The sequence below is a fragment of the Thermobia domestica genome, chromosome 15 (genome assembly GCF_964235325.1).
Source record: "Thermobia domestica chromosome 15, izTheDome1.hap1.1, whole genome shotgun sequence".
NCBI classification, from domain to species: Eukaryota; Metazoa; Arthropoda; class Insecta; order Zygentoma; family Lepismatidae; genus Thermobia; species Thermobia domestica.
Window position 1 is genome coordinate 44009222 of NC_137468.1, and position 19261 is coordinate 44028482.

Sequence of the window (19261 nt, forward strand, 5' to 3'; positions counted from 1 at the left end):
ACCAAATATTCAGCCTAATACTCCCACGGCAATATCACCTGGCACTGATGAGCAGAGGTATGATGATCCTGCAGCTCTCACACATTCTTTAAATTTGGCCATACGAGTAATGGAAATAGACACCAGTCCCCTTGTGCCACCGACAAGTCTCAAAAGTCACCAACGAATGTCATATGCGTCGTAAACTGTCTCAAGAATTTGAAAAAAGTTGTAGCGAAAACAGTAAGTTCAGTGTACGACGTCGACCTTACACCAACTAAACACCCCAGTCAATCCCGTTAAGTGTTCTGCATGTGTAGCATGGGAAGAAAATATCAATAAAGGCTTTACCGCTGCAACATCTTACAATGAAAAGGTATGATTGGCTACGATAATTCCAACTTCCATTTCCAGGTCAAAGGCACTAGAATTATTCCCTTCCGTGACAAAATACTTAATTGACAAGTCAAGAACAGTAATAAAAACCAAAGGAATTTACAGAAATCCCGACCCATACTGTGACCATCCAATTGATGAGAACACAGTCGAAAGAGCTTTGAAGTATTATCTATGTGACAAATTTGACTGCTCCCGTCAAAGCCCAAACAAAAACGATGTTGTCACTGTGGTAGAAGATGGTATTAAGACAAAGAAAGTTAAGCGATACCTAACACGGTCAATTAAGGAAATATACATAAAGTCTTTAGAAGAGAAAATCCAGAATTGAAAATGAGCCACACAAAATTTTATAGCCTGCGGCTGAAATGGGTTATACCCCAACCCTATAGACACTTTTGTGTTTGTGTCTGCTGTGCGAAGTTCGAACTTGCCGTTATTGCTTTAAATAATCTGAGAAAAAAAACTAGTAAAGAAAAAGTGTTCCAGGAGCTCTTTTCACTTGTGGTATGCTCAATTGACAATCAAAGTTGCAAGCTACAAGAATGTGCCGATTGCCCTGGTATAGAAGGAATACACATCGCTTCTCTGGTATTGGAAGAATACCTAACAGAATAGGTTTCTTATGCAGTTTGGGAAAACAATGATCTTATAACGAAAACCGTCTCTCTGCAAAGTTTCGTCGCGTACATTGGTGCAGTCACAGTTAAAGTTCTTGTGCATAGGGAAGTGAAGGAAATTCAAAGGAAAGCTGTAGCTACTGAAAAACTTAAGGTGCGTGACGATAGTAGTTATTTAGTAATGCACGTTGATTTTGCAGAAAATTGGTCTGTAATACTGCCTGGGGAAATACAAAGTTACCACTGGCAATCCAACCCAATCTCAATTTTCACCTCAGTTACATACAGTGGCGATGAAACCCGATCGTACGCTGTTGTTAGTGACGATAAAGTACATGAAACCGCCCATGCTATATACGCTATGAAAAAAATTAAGGAGCACGTTAAATTGGCAAGCTAAGCAGAAATAATGAAGTTGACAATTGTGTCCGATGGAGCAGCTAGCCACTTCAAGAACCGATTTCAGTTTCAGGAACTGAAAAATCACTCGTATAAATTTAAACAATGCCTTTTCACGGCAGCTGGACATGGAAAAGGACCGTGTGATGGCATTGGATGACTTGTAAAACATTTTGCTACATGTCACAATCTCAGCAAAAGCGCTACTGAAGTGATCAAGAATGCACAAGATTTTGCATTAACTGTGCAAGATTATGTACCTTTAATTAAAATTATATTATTACGAAGTTCGGATATGGAAGATTTTCGAAAACAGAAAGTGTCGGTGTGGCAAAAGGTTCGTCCTATTGTAGGTATTCAGAAATGTCATCGTTTGCTTTCCCAGGACGACAAAATGTACTTATCTCGCACAGTCAGACATGATCTCCACGAACCAGAGAACATTGGGACAAAGTATGTTGGGGATGGCTTTGTGCAGTTAAATAATATTAAGTCTGGTTGCTTTGTTACTTGCCTTTATGACAATGAATGGTGGGGGTAGAAGTTTTAACGGTAAGCTATGAGTTTCGTGATGTAACTGTCATGTTTATGTTACCGCATGGGCCTCGTGGAGGCTATAGATTTCCCGCTGAGCACATGAAGGAAGAAAATACTTGTTCTATCCCACTAACAAACATTTTAAAAGTCGTTAATACACCTGTACTGGTAGGCAGCACAGGAAGGTCACACAAAATAAGCGTTTTTGATACTGAGGAAACCATTCGTCGCTTTTCATGGAGGACACACTAGTGGTATTTGCATATAAACATTCGTGTTTGTAAGCATGCTAGCATATTATTCTATTATACACAAATTGTTCCATTGCGTTATTACTGGATGGGTAACATAGATTTCGATTGCAGCAGTGTTCATAGTCGATCTCATTTTGCGAACCAATGTTGTCCTTTCCTGTTTTTCGATCAATATAATTTAACGATGGTAACTAATGTTCTGCAAACTCGCAAAGGTGAGAAATGAATTATCGGGACCGAATCATCATCTTCCGTCAAATTTCAATATCCTGCGACTTGCCTCGTGAACACAATTTTTCGGAGGAAGCTTTTAGCCATAAAATCTAAACCAGTGCGTGGTCGAACATAAGACTTGGTGAGCCTTTAAAACACATACATAGCTCATTTATACTGAAAAATTATATTTTTTGAAAATACGTTTTCTAAGAAAATGGCGTCCACATACGGCGGACTTTGCGAAGACGGCAAACTTTTCGTTGTTGTAACTGCTAAAATAACAGTCACAACCTCTTTAAAGTAGTTTTGCGTTAAAGAGCCTAGTCATGCCTACTCAAAGTTTTAAACAACAAATATATAGATTGTTACGGAAAACAGGGAAAAAATTCCGAAATCGTGTAACTTTCAAATTTTTTTCTAAAGTTGCCACAATTTTTGGACACCCTGTATACAAAACATGGGAATAACCTTCTGATATCACAAACTACACACAATTATCTATTAGACAAAAAAAAAAAAAAAAAAAAAGAATTATTTATGTTAATTTGTTGCTGAGATATGCTTCGTCAAAAGTAGTACAAAATACTACTTTTTGGTCTTCAGCAATTACCGACAGTGAACTTGAGGAGGCAGTACCTCAGTAGAAAAAATTTTTCGAGAAAATAAAAAAGTACGGGTTTCTTAATTTTCCACAAGGAACTCACAAAAAAATAATATATTAAAATCCATTACTTCACCAGTACATTTTTTTCTTGACCTGCCTGAATTGAGATGGAACGCGTCTTCTTATCATCACAGTCTCCTTTAGCCTAGCCAGCATCACTTGAGACGTAAATCTTAAAAGTTTATTTTTTTATTTAAACTGTTATAATAAATACAGAAAACCTCGTTATTCCGAATTAATTTGGGTATAAGTTAACCGGATTAACGAACGTTCGAATTAACTAAAGCAAACTTTGCTAAAAGACAGTAAAGCAGATCACTTGAAACGTATTTTCATTTATATTTCTAGCTTCAGTTTCGTCCGGTAGATGTCAACTGCTGGCTGATGGTTGCTGCCATCTAACGGCGCAATATACAACTTAGAGCATTCTAGAATTGTACACCTTTGTGTCAATATAATGGCATGTGGATAGCCACCGCAGTAGTAGAGAATGAGATATTGATAGCCACTGTAATAGTAGAAAGTGAGATATGGATATCCTTTATTACTTAACTCTCGTTGGGCCCGACAAGTGCTTGCGGGGTATATAGCTCTATGGATCATTCTTGTTTCCAATATGTCGTTTCCACTAGCATACGCTGTATTAAACAAAAAATTCTTTACATATCTTTGTCCAATGTAAGAGCTCAACCACAGCCCACCTGGAGGAAGCCTTTTGTTCCTAAACTCCATCCAGTTTGGCGGCGGTTGATGCTCAAGGTAATGTTTTCTTTCAATGGACGGGTCTTCGACCCCTTCCTATTTTTGTTATGCAGTTTATGGAAGTGGCCATTACTGTGATACTTCGCTATCCTAATAATGTACAGATATATGTAATAACCAAGCGGTGGTGTACTGTTTTAAAAAGCGAATTTGTAGAGTTTGGTACCATGTTCATGTAGCCCACATTATCTATCAATTGTGCAAGTATCAAATTTGCTTTGTAAACACAGAAAACAATAAAGCGGATGAAGCCTCACGAGCAGGCGGCTCGATCCTCATACTACCCTCGTTCGCCACTTGGTTACCGTTGAGGGGGGGGGATATTAAACCTGGGAACCAGGTGGCAGAGCCTTAGTTTACGAGGTGTGAGGGTGATGCTGAGGAGAAGGTCGCTGCGCGTGTTGAGACTTCTAGGAGGGCCACAAATGGTCATCCTTGATTGAACATTTATCCAAGCAAGAAAGAAAGAAAAAATAAATTTTAAGTGAATTGCATGTCACACATCATAGTTGAAAATCTCAGACAGGTAGTTCACATATACAATACACTGTGTAGACTATAAAATCTAATTAGGTGAAGATCATACAAGTTCTAATACCTCATAAAAATGTAGTATTGTAAAATTTACTCGATAGCTTTGAATTAAAAAATAAAAGTTAAAATACTATGTATTTCTTTATTAATACCAATGCAAAATTAAAATACAAAATACAAAATTTAATTATTCTAAAAACATAAGAGTATTTTGGTATTTGCTCAAATCAGTACCAAAATATATAAATAAAAACAAAAGCAAGCTTTCCAAGGGAACAAGCGTAGAGTGGTCAATTAGAGCGTTCTGACTAGTAAAAGTGATCCCCAATTAAAAGAAAAAAAGGAATGCTGCTCTATGCTATAGTAGGAAGACTAGTGTCCGGAAGAATTGGTGTTTGTGAAATTACCGACACGTAGGATGGATCCATGTAGGTTCTTTTAATTTTAGGATTATTTTTTCGCTTTTAGGCTTAAATATGGATTCATTGTTGTTTTCATTTTTGAGTTTAAGCTCTGTTTCTTGGAACTTTCCTTTTATTTTACCATTCGGTTCTATTATCTTCGTGAAAAGCCTTTGGAACATCATGAAAACACTTTGATTAATATAAACGGTGATTTATTTATTTTTTCCATTCATCATAAATAACCTTCTTGCAGTCAACTTCTAGTATATCTAAATTTTACATTAAGAAAAATTATAAACAAATTTTTAATTTTTAACGATCCGCAAAATTTGAATATCTCTAATAGAACGTTCATTAAATTAATTTAATGTTAAATGTTTTATTTTCTTCTAGATAAAGAATGTCCCTTGTACAATCAGGCGTCCGCTTCATCACAACCTGGTCCTTCTTTAGATCCTTTAGTGTTGGTTCAACAGATGAGAGAAGATGGGTTGGCGCTCAAGAAATCAGCTCTTGGCTTACAGCAGCATGTTGAATTTTCTCTCCAGGTATTATTTTAATTTTTATTGTTAGTGCCTTATATTTGTTTATGCATGTTCTGTAAACGAAAGTAATTCCTCAAGAAAACAACTTCCTGCTGAGATGGATGGTACCACATTCTCTCGCCGAATATATAGAATAGAATTAAGTCACCAAAGCGTTGTGATAAGAGAAAAAATAAGCGAGTTTCATTTCACATTGTGAAGCGAGTATAGACTTCCAGACTGTGTGAATTATATTGTAATCCGAAGTAATAAATCTGTAACTTCTGTTTGCAATAGAGGAATAAGATCAAAGATGAAACTTCTTCAGATGCGGGGGTCGCGGTGGTTCAGTGGTAGAGCGTTCACCTCTGGTGCATAGGGTCCCTGGTTTGATCCCTGCTCGCGCCAAGTGGACTTTGGGGTGGACAATCACTGTGTACCTGGCTTTTCTTGGAGTCCTCTGTTTTCTCCCACTTTGTTCGTTACACGTTTTCATTCATTTTTCATCATTACCGTTTCCTTTAACCTACACGATATAACTGTCAGACGTAAAACTGAACGATTTGTTTTCAGTTTAGTCCGTCAAACGCTGAATCCATATTAAAATACGAGAGCTGTTCAGAAAGTAACCTCCGATTGGTTAAAAAAAGAAACACGAAAGTAAATAAAAAGAATTTATTATATACATTTAAAAATTACGTCTTTGCTCTATTTTTCAACATAGTTTCCATAAACATTGATGCATTTACGATATTTCTGCACTAGCTTAGAAATTCCATCAGCATTAAAAATCTCCCGCCTGTGCCTTGAGCCAGGCTGTAACCACATCTTTTAGCTCATCATCATCACCAAAGCGCTGAGATCCAAACAACTATGTGGAAATTCATCGGAAAGCTCCGAGATTGTGAAACATGGATATTCACGAACTTTTCCATCAATTTGCTGGACGAGTTCATCAGTGATCACTGATACACTGTCACTCCTCTCTTTGCTATCAATGGTTGTTCTTCCTCTTTTAAATGAACGAATCCATTCAGGAACAACTCCTTCACTCATCACCCTTGGTCCATACACAGCACAAAGTTTCCGATGGATAGGTGCTGTCGAATGTTATTTTGCCGTAAGAAAACGTATAACATCTCACACTTGGCAGGGTTTTCTGTTGCAGCACACATTTTGGGACGCTACACAAGTGGAACTGGTGATCAGACAACCTTCACTCTACCATGACTGGATGTAGACTGATCTACCGCGCACATCTGTACAAAAATGGTAGCGCTGCGTCCACTACTTCACGCAGAGTGACCAATCGGAGGGTACTTTCCGAATGCGCCTCGTACATTTTCTCGCTATCTCTTACAATTATTATTATTATACACCAATCGATATTGAAGCCGAAAGTTGTACAATCTTTATTCCTTCCGACTTCAGTAGAAGGGTGAGGGGTGAAATGAAATCTATTCTTCCGACCCTGAATCTGTATCAAAGAAAGTTTGTCGCCTTCTATTACCGTTTTACCTCAATGGAAATTGATATTGGAACCGAAAGTAGTAGTAGGTTACTACTATCCTACTACAATAGAGCAGTGGTTCTCAAACTTGCTGTTACCGCGGCCCACATTAAATATTAAAAAGTACTTTGTGGCCCACCTGCTATTATTCAATTACACATTGTCATTCTATGTAATGGTGGTGTATTTCAAACCTATTAAATTCTGTAAATCATATTTCTAATTTTTCCATAGAAAGGTAACAGAGTAATACTATTCCGAACGCAATGCCCTACCTTATGACAGATTTTGACTCATTCTCTTTCCGTCCTAACCGAACATCTCTACTGATTGTACAACAGGGCAGGGTTCTGACAAGTAAACCTTACGTTTGGGTGAATCGAGTTGCTGACTGAGACACATATGAGAAAGTAGTACTAAATGTGGTCAGTATTTCAGTGAAGTTTTAGGTGCGAAGCTCCAGGGGTTTAGGAGATACAGCTACCAGAACATCACATGGAAGTACAGAATAGTCTTCATACAGTTGGAGGTAAAAGCTCTGTAAGACCTCTTGTAACGACAAAAGGTGAATAACAAATATATGGGTACATATTAGGACTAGGGGGAAGTCATATAGTAAGGGTATACCTGATGGCGGCCATCTTGAAATCCGCCATTTTGAATTAAGGTTAAGTTTTTAAAATAGGAATAGGGTCATGTGATACATGATTTAAGGCGCAAATTTAATCAGAAGAACAATGGTGACGTTAATTTTGATTTACGCGCAATTGGTAAAAAGTTACAGGGAAATTAAATATTGTTGCTGCATATGTATTAGTCCTTTACCCCACCTTGTAAATTTTGTGTTAATGATAATAATTAAATAAAAAGCAGATGGATAAATATTAGGTCTATGGTAAGAGTTGCCTTGATGGCGGCCATGTTCAAATCCGCCATTTTGAATCAGACAAAAGTTTTAAACAAAACGCATAACAGTGACACCTTATTAATAGCAAATTTTACCATAACTCCAACGGTATAATCATTTTTGCTTTATCATTAACTAGCACAAAATTAAATGGATCGCTCCTTACGACTACTGCTTTGACGGAATTGTTAACGACAAATGTGACAAGTGTAGCTCGATTGCCTTTGTCAGGTGTGCTCACTGTGAGGAGAGCATTTGTGCAAGTCATGCACTCTTTCCTGAACTACATATTGATTGTACTAATTGAGGACTTTTCTGGAAGAAAGACTCAAGTTCAATTATGACTCAATTCCACTTTGGTCATTTTTCCTTAAATTAGCAACTTGTTTATGCGATAAAAATGCTGGTTAATGATAAAGCAAAAATGGTTAAACCGTTGGATTTATGGTAAAATTTGCTATTAATAAGGTGTCACTGTTATGCGTTTTGTTTAAAACTTTTGTCTGATTCAAAATGGCGGATTTGAACATGGCCGCCATCAAGGCAACTCTTACCATAGACCTAATATTTATCCATCTGCTTTTTATTTAATTATTATCATTAACACAAAATTTACAAGGTGGGGTAAAGGACTAATACATATGCAGCAACAATATTTAATTTCCCTGTAACTTTTTACCAATTGCGCGTAAATCAAAATTAACGTCACCATTGTTCTTCTGATTAAATTTGCGCCTTAAATCATGTATCACATGACCCTATTCCTATTTTAAAAACTTAACCTTAATTCAAAATGGCGGATTTCAAGATGGCCGCCATCAGGTATACCCTTACTATATGACTTCCCCCTAGTCCTAATATGTACCCATATATTTGTTATTCACCTTTTGTCGTTACAAGAGGTCTTACAGAGCTTTTACCTCCAACTGTATGAAGACTATTCTGTACTTCCATGTGATGTTCTGGTAGCTGTATCTCCTAAACCCCTGGAGCTTCGCACCTAAAACTTCACTGAAATACTGACCACATTTAGTACTACTTTCTCATATGTGTCTCAGTCAGCAACTCGATTCACCCAAACGTAAGGTTTACTTGTGAGTAACCACTTACTCTTCATTTCATTAGCAAACGCTTCCAATGTTCATTTCCTGAATGATACTTCCATTACAACATGTGTTTCTGCATCAAAATAAAAATTTCATAATTAAAAGGTAAAACTTCTCACGACCCAGCAAAAAAAACGGCCCGCGGCCCATCAATGGCTCTGGACCCACACTTTGAGAAACACTGCAGTAGAGGATTAAAATAGATGGAACCTATTCTTGGAACGTAGTCTAAAGTTTAAAAATTCATTTTGTATATAGACATCTACATTCACGTACTCATTGGAGTTGCTTCTTTTTATACATTAGGATTAAAATTAAGCAAATCATTGAATCATCACAATTAGCATTTTCTTTTCCTGTTTTATTATCTTACTTACGTTACACTTGTGTGCTTGTCCACGCTCACCTACCTGAGTTCTGCGTAAACTACTCTCTTACGATGCTATTCCGGCGTTCGCCATACTATTGAAATTGTTATCGTTTGTACGTATCCTGAGTGTGGACACAATGATGATGACCGAAAAATTTCATCCGGAAGAGACTTTCAGTACACAAACGGTGGAAGTAGTACTGCGAAATACTAGTAATTCACGTTGAGCACAATTGGATATGTGCCACGTGGGTAAATATCCTGAAATCATCATTTTGTGAATACATTTTAGTCATTCGTTTTAGGTGTTGGAGTTTCAACAAACAAACATTGTATTTCTTTTTAAGTTTTGGTAATATTTCGATGTAACACTGTAAAATTCAGGAAACGCCATTTAGATCGTTTTATGCAAAATTACAGATTGATCTGCTCCTTATGACATTAATCTCGAATACGAAGGACATTTTATTGACTTTTATTTATTTATTTATTCACAGAAAATGGTATGCAGTGACGAGGACGACGACGATGATGAAAAAGTGAAAGATTCAGAATTGAAGTTCCTGAAGTCTCTGTCCACGAAACAAAAACAAAGGTTGCTGAAGTGAGTACAGAGTACGTTAAATATTGTTAAAGAAATTTAAAAAAAAAAGTCACGAATTAATTGTTTCATCGAATGAACAGTGTGGTGTAAAGCTCACTTTGAGGTGAGTTTAAAGGCTCGAATATCTTAGTTAGAATATTCATAATAATTCAATCAGATTCAGAGAATATTCAAACTTTGTCCAAAGATAAGTTGCATATATAAATCCGAGAATAATACGTAGTTTTTCTTTCTTGTGTCTCTTTCATTGTTGAGAGAATTTCATTATTAGGATCATGTTTCTCCAGAATAATAGATACAGTTTTCTTGAATTAATTTGTTTCTTTTATTATTGAGACAGTTTCATTTTTAGCATGTTTCTCGAGAATAATTCGTACAGTTTTTTATTATTAATTTGTTTCTTTCATCGTTGAGAGTGTTTCATTATTAGGAGCATGTTTGTCAAGAATAATACGTACAATTTTTATTATTAATTTACAGGGTGTCTATTTGTCACGAAAGTTAATAAGAAGTCACGAAATCAGAAAACAAAAATGAAAGTTAAAAAAAAGTCACGAAATTTAGCTTTTGGGTCACAATTTTTATTATCTGTACAAATATAAGTACAGAGTGGAAAATTTTATTCTATAAAACATCAAAATTCACTACCAAAAATGTCTATCGTCGGCTTTAGACACTACCAAATCGCAGGCAAAGTACGCTTCTATCACTTGTATAAAAATTCGTCCTAATTCGCACCCAAATTTGCTCTTGAGAATGTTACGAAGTTTTATGGTTTGGTAAAGAAAAGGTCACAAAATTTCATTTTGGAATTTTAGTAGACACCCTGATTTGTTTTTTTTCATTGTTGAGGGAGAGTCGTATTATTAAAAGCATGTTTCTCGAGAATAATTCCTACTCTTTTTTTTTTTTTTTTGCTTCGTTCATTGTTGAGACAGTGTCGTCATTAAAAGCATGTTTCTCGAGAATAATTCGTACGGTTTTTTATTATTGTTATTTTGTTTCTTTCATTGTTGAAAGAGTTTCATTATTAAGTGCATGTTTCTCGAGAATAATTCGTACAGTTTTCTTTTTTTTATTATTTTGTTTCTTTCATTGTTGAGAGAGTTTCATTATTAGGAGCATGTTTCTAAAGAGTAAAATTAAATACTCTAAACAATGAAAGAAAATATTAAAAGTTCTGTACGGATTTTCGTCTGACTGTCTATTCAACTTACCTTTGAAGGACATTTAAATATTCATTTCTTGAATTTGATTGACTTATGTCCCAGAGAGATCTGAGAACTACAGAACCATTAGTCTCATACCGCATGCAGCAGTCAAATATCGATAAAAATTATGCTTCGAACATTGAACAGAATGTTGTATGGGAAAACAAATAAAAAAGTTGATGGGAGACCGTTCGGTTTTAGGAGAGGTAAGGGCACAAGAGATGCAGTTAGCTTGTTGCGAGTGATCTGTGAAATATTTATAGTAAAAGGGAAATTGGTTTATGTTGTATTCATTGATCTAGAAAAGGCTTTGAACTGAGTGAACTGGGAATTACTGATGCTAGTTCTAAAGAAGTTGGATTGGAATGAAAAGATATATGAACCAACATGTAAGTGTTAGAATAGAGGGAGAAATGGCAAAGGAGAGTGCAGTTCAAAGTGGAGTTCGACTGTGATGCTGTCTCTCGCCAATATTAATATCCATCTAGAAGAGATGGTGATAAACAGCCTACGTAATGAAGACGACATTTCGATAGGAGATAGAATGATTCGATGTATACGGTTTGCGGATGGTATGGTGCTTGTTGCGGTATCTGAAAAGAATAAGATGATAGAAAACTTGAGAAAGAGCTGTGAAGAATATGGGATGGAAATAAATGTTAGAAAAACAAAAGCCGTAATGATTGGAACAAAGCAGTCGGTGTCAGATATAGGAGGGGAGAAAATAAAACTGTGACTAGTAGTATTTTTAGTAAGGATGTAAAATGTGAACTTGAAATGTCAAAAGAAGAAAAGTCTATTTTGTGAATCCTTGAATAAAGAATTGAGAGAAAAAAAGACTCATAAAGTGCTTCATGTGGAGTGCTGTACTATATGCGGCAGAAACATGGACATAAACAAAAGCGATAAAAAAAAAGACTGGAAGCGTTCGAAATGTGGGTATAGAGAAAAATGGAGAGAAGTAGTAGGTCGAATTGGAAACAAATGAAAAGGTCTCTATAATAGTGGGGAAGGAAAGGACAATTTTAGATTAATTAAGAGGAGGAAGAAGCTCGGGCATGACTGAGAAGGAACTGTATCATGAGGGACGTGTTAAAGGGTATGGTGGCAGGAAAGAAGTGAAATGAAATCATTCAGTGTAACGTCCAACGATTATACCCTTTAGGCTGAGGGAAACGGATGATTAATGCAAGTAAATGATGATGGAATGAGACTGTAGGAGGAAACGGAAGTAACCCGAGAAAACCCACGGATACAATGTTGTTCACCACAACCTTACTTGGTCGGATATCGAACCAGGGACCCCACACACCAGGGGTAAGCGCTGTACCACTGAGACACCGTGCCTTCTCCCTCCCAGTCAGAGGAAAGAGAGGAAGGAGGCAAAGGAGGCTAAAGTTGATAAACGGTTTCGGAACAGAAAAATGGTACATGTAGACAAAAGATTAGTTGAAGACCACGATGCATGGAAGTTTCTCAATTGAAGCAAGTGACCTGCTAATAATAGCAGAATTCTTACAATGATAATAGTTAATATATTGAAAAGGTAGGAGTATCTGCTGCTATTTAATGGTAATAGTCGAGTCTTTACACTTACCGTAATTGCTTATGCATCAATCATTGTCAAGGCTTGAAAAAAAAAATAGTTTAAGCAAGCATAAGTAGGTTCAGGAAGAATTTAAACAATTCTATCAATATCAAAATAAAAGCAATAAGAACGCAACCGGTAGTAAAACTAGGTACTTTTCTGACGGTAGAAGAAAGGAAGTTGAAACACAATTTCAGATTTTGCTATATAGTTCGTTGAAATTATTTTATTTTTATATTCGTTTAATAAAAACATGTTATGGTTAGGCCGATGAAGATTACGTCAACCTGGTAGGAGATGGTATGAGGACTATAGAAAGAGGTGCATAGATTTTATTAAATGCATGCAGAGACATGGATTTAGAAAACAACTACATGAAAATTCATCGTAACCATAAAACTGCAAACGATGGATACGTTAAAACATCTAAGTAATACTTTCGACATTGTGGACACTTTCAAATATCTAGGATCAACATTAACAGACCAAAATCATATCCACGAAGAAATAGAATGTCAACTGAAAGCAGGGAAGTCGTGTTACTATTCAGTCCAGACACTCTTGGTTTTGCGATTTCTGTCGAAGAATTTGAAACTACACAGCACAGCAGGAATGATTATCATTTTATATACTTTAAAAATATAAAGTGATAATTATTCCTGTTGTGCTATATGGTTATGAAACGTAATCGCTTACTTCGAGAGAAGAATGCAAACTGAAAATATTTGGCATTGAAACCTCGAGGTGAATATTCGGAATCAAAAGAGACGGGAATGGGAAATAGCGGAAACTTCGTAACAATAAACTGCTTGATTTGTACCATTTACCCAACATTGTTGTCATTAAGTTTGGGAGGCTCTGGTGGGAAGATCATGTAGGCAGAATGGAAGAAAATAGAACGTTTTCAAAATGTTAACTGGAAATCCAGTCGGAAAAAAAAGATCATTAGAAAGATTAGGCGCATGTGGGAAGACACTATTAAGATGGATCTCGCAGAGATATGAATACAAAGTAGAAACCGGATCAAGTTGGGTAAGGACAGAAGTCAATAGAGAGCTTTTTTTAATACGTCACTGAACTTCCGTGTTCCGTCGGCGTAGAGTTAGTTATAGGTATAATAGTTAACCATCTCATTTACAACACCAATTAATTAAACTGTCTGATACGAGGCTCCAATGCATTTGAGCCAGCTAGGTGATAATTTAAAGTTGGATGGTACACTCATGTCCAAAGTTATTGTCGCATGTCTATAAATAATTATGTTGTTGTAGGAATATAATTTGATAACGAATTCGCCCGGTATTTCTTATAATGTTAGTATGTGTATAATCGACAAAGACATGTATGTGGCAAATTTCATGTCAGAAGAGCAGTAAATAAGAACAATAAAACTAAAATAAAACTTTTTTGTCCATTTAGCAACATTTTGTTTTACTCATTCAAATTTTCGTATTTATAATTCTTTTCCTATGAAATTTACTTTAAATATACATTTCCCGATTATACACATAGTATCAGTATTAAAAGTACCCTGCAAAATTATTAACAAATTGTATTCTTACAAGAAGACAGTTATAGATATGCGACAATCATTTTGGACTTGAGTGTACATGGTCAGCACTTCACAGTCCTCGTTGTCGTTACTAGTTTTCTTGCCCGGAGTTCATAGGACTGACCACGCCACTGTACTTCTTGAATTTGATGATCTCAAGGAAAAGTGAAGACTGTGCAGCTAGGATATTTGGTTATAGAACCAACACTGATGTATACATACTCTAAACCCTTGACAATGATTATTGCATTAGTAGTTAAATATATATTGTGTACTACGATTTTTCTTTCATATTATATTTCTCAAATTTGTTCTTGTGCTATATTTAAGGATAAAATAATAGAGTTTGGCGAGTATGAACTTGAGTTGTCACGCGAGTGCAAACTTACAAATATCTTGATTTCAATTCTCAAGCGGAACATAGTCTCCCTTAGCCCAGTGGATGTAATTATAGGATGTGAATTTCCACATTTTGATGTACACTCATGTCCAAAATTATTGTCGCATGTCTATAAATATGTTGTTGTAGGAATATAATTTGATAACGAATTCGCCCGGTACTTCTTATGATGTTAGTATGTGTATAATCGGCAAAGACATTTATGTGGCAAATTTCGTGTCAAAAGAGCAGTAAATAAGAACAATAAAACGAAAATAAAACTTTCTTGTCCATTTGGCAACATTTTGTTTTACTCATTCTAATTTTCGTATTTATAATTCTTTTCCTATGAAATTTACTACAAATAGACATTTCTCGATTATACACGTAATATCAGTATTAAAAATACCGTGCAAAATCATTATCAAATTATATTCTTACAAGAAGACAGTTATAGATATGCGACAATCATTTTGGACATGAGTGTACATTTTCCTTGAATTTATGACTTCGCGTCCGATTTTCTTAATATTGCCGATGATCTCAGTTTTAGTAAGATTACTAATTTATCAACACAATGAGCAAGGCTATGTGATAAAAATATGTAAAAACACAAACAGGCAACAGTTTCAACACAAAACTTCCACTCCTTCTTCTTCTTCTTCACTTTGAATGAGCAGATAAAGAATTCAATATACTTTAATTTAATACATTCGTACGATGTGTCACAACGAATTGAAATATCAGCTGAAATTGAATACGATAAGATGAGACCTTTTTTTAGCAGATCTGGGACTGAGGGAAACGACATTTGGTCAGGGAAATTTACCAGATATATATCGTACAAATAAAGAAACGTAAAATAGTCTACAACACGCTGCTAGTAGGTAGAAAATGCATGTTTAAAAAATAATATTATTTTGAAATTGCTAGATAAATTGAGACGACTTGCCTGCAGCTGTCTCTGCCAATGCAATGATTCGTGTTCAGTTCGCGGTGTATGTAGAAAGAATTTTTCATCTAGGCCATAAGTTACAGAGATTTGCTTAGCCTCAGAAAATCAACCGGAGCCAACCTTGATGAGGAGGCAATGTCGTCGCTAAGGAAACCCAGGCCTGTGTAAAACTATTGCGCTAAGATAGATTTTTACATAAACTGAGTTTGTAGAAAGGTTTATGAGTGTTTCACTAGCTCTCCTCTTTTCGTCGTTGTGTTATTCTCTTCTTTTTTCAGATTGTTAAACTGTTCTCCTACATCATACCTCGGCAAGTTGGAAATGACTGATCTATATCCATTGAAAGCATTTTGTGAGATACACACATCTCCATTAAAACCCATTGTAATATATTCGTTGCATTTTTAATGCGTACTGTTTCTGAACTACAAGCTCTGCAGTTGATATCTGTGTACATAGATACGTATTCCATATTACGCAGCAAACTATATCGTACGATGGTTCAATCTTCTTGTTGCTCATTATTCTTGCTCGGCGACTTGTTCCTGCATAATTCAACATTTTCTTAAAAGATATTTTCGTTATTTCAGTCATTTAAAAATTCTTATTGTTGTAAGAATAGAGAAAGAAAACATGATTTGTGTATGACATCGATGAGGAAAAATATGTGTCGAGATAACATACAAATATTTATTTAATGAAATAAGCTGACACGTATTAATATTTAGCAATGACACACCTTAAGTTGAAAATATCAGACAGTTCCGACAGTGCCTTGTGTCTTCTTTAGTAGCTTGGAAATTTCAGAAAAGATGCAGAATAGTATTACAGCGTAGATTTATGCACGCGGATACGAGAGTCACATTACGTCTGTGCAATGGATGTTTCACTAACACTTAGGTTCCGAACAGCGTCTCTTTTCTGTCGCGGAATTAGTTTCCGTAGCCTTCCGGGAAATTTATTCGTACCATACAATATATCAAATCTCAGAAAATTTTTGGGCGCTTCGCCTTGAGTTGACGTCATAATTCATTAACACCACACCTTTATATGCTAATTTCTCCACACAGAACGTTACTGTAGATCTATCCTGCGGTATATCTTGTCATCTAGCTCCCTCTGGGTTTATTGGCAGTAACCTTCTCATGTGCAGTTTAGCTGAACATGACCTGTTCTTATCATTTTGCAACGATTTTCTGTCCATTTGTAACAGTATGACGAAAAATTGTGTAAAGTACGTATCATTTGGCAATGGCAGTGCACCTTACGTAGATTATATATATATATATATATATATATATATATATATATATATATATATTAATGTGAAGTATTTAGTTAGTATCAGGTTATCTAGAAGTTTTGAGCCTTTGGAGGTCAAAATTGAGAACACGTTTATTGTGATGTGATAATAGCATTATATAACCACATAGGTACCATTTTGTTCGATGACTTTCTGCCGTCTTTCCGGCAACAACATAATCTCGCCACTGTAGAACTTAACATGGTTTCTGGTCAAAAATTGTGACACGCAGTTTTTTGCAGGCCTTTGTTGAAATAACTTAACTTCATTAATAAAGTTCTGAAGAAACCGAAACAAGTGGTAGTCTGACAATGCCAGGTCCTTGCTATATGTTGGATGCATTAAAACCTTCCACCCAAGCTCTCACAATTTTTGTCAAGTCGTTAAAAATATATGCTGTCTGGCGTTGTCAGCGTGGTATACACTTTCTGTTGACGAGTTCCGACTAGTTTCTTTTGACTTGCTAGGTGCACTCGCATTAATTATTGACAGTGCAAGTCCAAATGTATCGTTTTGGCCGGCGGTAACAGTTCATGATGCACGATGCTCTTCCATTCCCATCAAATGCACAATATAATCATCCTAGGCGTCAGTATGGGCTTTATCACAAACTGGGTTTTCTCGCTTCGACCACGATCTTTTTCGCATATTATTGTCGTGGGTATTCACTTTTCATCACTCGTGATCAACCGGTTCAGAAGTAGCTCGAGTTCATTCGTTTCAGTAGAGGTTTGCGTATGTAAATTCGATCGAGTAAATGTCTTTGAACCAGATCAGGTGGCATCCAAACGTCGAGCTTCTTATTTTCAGCCAGTTTTCTCCAAATGGTGTAAGAATATTTGATGATAGATGTTTGGGTCATTGGATATGTCATTACTGCTTACATGCCGGTCTTTCTCGACTTTTGCCAGAGTATTATGCACGTTTGCTGTGATTGGTCACCTACTGCGAGGAGCATCTTCGATATCGAAATTTCCAGAACAATAGCGACTAAACCATCTTTCTTTTGTCTGTTGCTTTTGATAACATAACGTGCACATAAACATTGTAAATTTCTTCACGGGCCTGCACTGCATTTGCACCTTTATAGAAATAAAATTTTAAAAGGTAGCATATTTTTGTAGGAAGTTTACTCATCTTCACGGTGCAATACCTTATGCCTGCGTACAAGAATTCCACCACTTTTGCGCATATACTAGCTCAACTGTCAGCTGTTAAATGACATAGGTCTGACCCACTGCGACTCATAAACTCTGAAATTTGAGACACTAACACCATCTCTGAGAGCTCCTTCGTGGCTAAGAGGTTGGCGTACGTATCTTTGGCGTGAGAGACCCGGGTTCGATTCCCGGCGGGAGCTCATGTTATTCGAATACCACGTTAATCAGTAGGTCCCGTCTTATATAGCCTCGCTGCTGAAAGGGACGTTAAACTCAAAATCAATTCAACTCAACTCACCCATCTCTGGTGCAAAAGGGTCAATAATTTCTAAATTACTTGATATTTGGAATATGTATTTGTGTGTATATAAAAACAACTTCTTGTGTTCTGTAAGTAATATTGTGTTCTCTGGTATCTTTTGTAGGAAACTTGAAAAGCTTGAGAAGAAAAATAAATCCAAACATCAGAAGAAAAAGGCGAAGAAAAAGAAGCGAAAACATTCGGACTCTTCCAGTTCTTCAGAGGAGGAAAAATCAAAGCATAAACATAAAAAGAAAAAGAAGAATAAGGATAAAGAAAAGGTCACCGAGAAACATGCTACAAAAAAACGGGATTCGAGTAAGCCATCTGGTAGTTCAAATTCCGAAGCCGTCAGCCATCCTAGAAACAGTGTCTTAGATGAAGTTCTTGGAGACAAAAGGATTGAATTTATGAGTATGAACGATAAACGTGATTTGTCTTCTCTCCAACAACAACAGAACCACAAAGATCGTGCCTTTTCACGTAAGGACGATGTTTATCAATCAAAAAGATCCTCTTCATCCGTGTCTTCAAGTGAGAACCACAAAAAAGTGAAATCTTATCAGGATAGATCCCGAAGTGATTATGACGTGAAGAAAGAACGGGACGGAAAATCATCAAGATCGAAAGATTACCGGGACCGAGACCGAGACCGGTATAACGGAGAGAAAAGCAGACATGGTACAAAGAGACACTCATCCAGTGATGAAGACAGCAGTTCGTCTGAATATAAAAGATCAAAGAAATTCAAATCAAAGTAATTTAAAATAATGGCGAATTGCTTTGTTTTTTTTAAAAAAAAAAAAAAAAAGAAGAAGAAAAAGACAATGGAAGTAATTATGCGAGTTTTTATTGGGATTGATGTGCGATTCCAGTGCTGTGTATGTGTGTGTGTGTGTGTATATATACATATAGATATAATATATATGATATAATACTAATGTATTTATGGTGAAGTTTCTTATATTCACGTATGGTAAAGGGGTGTCAGTGTTTATAACTGATAAAGAGAGTTGAATCAGCGCT

At 36.1% G+C, this 19261-nt stretch overlaps 1 protein-coding gene across 1 annotated transcript in view; it reads left to right on the plus strand.

The window, feature by feature from the left end:
- LOC145671012 (corepressor of RBPJ and splicing regulator) overlaps positions 1–19024 on the plus strand; it is a 44285-nt gene extending 25261 nt beyond the window's left edge. Inside the window, exons 5-7 of the mRNA XM_081739657.1 lie at positions 5159–5313; positions 9680–9786; positions 18360–19024. Coding sequence (XP_081595783.1) covers positions 5159–5313; positions 9680–9786; positions 18360–18996 — 899 coding nt within the window. The 3' untranslated portion in view covers positions 18997–19024. The remainder of the gene's footprint in view (positions 1–5158; positions 5314–9679; positions 9787–18359) is intronic.
- Positions 19025–19261: the final 237 nt, after the last annotated feature.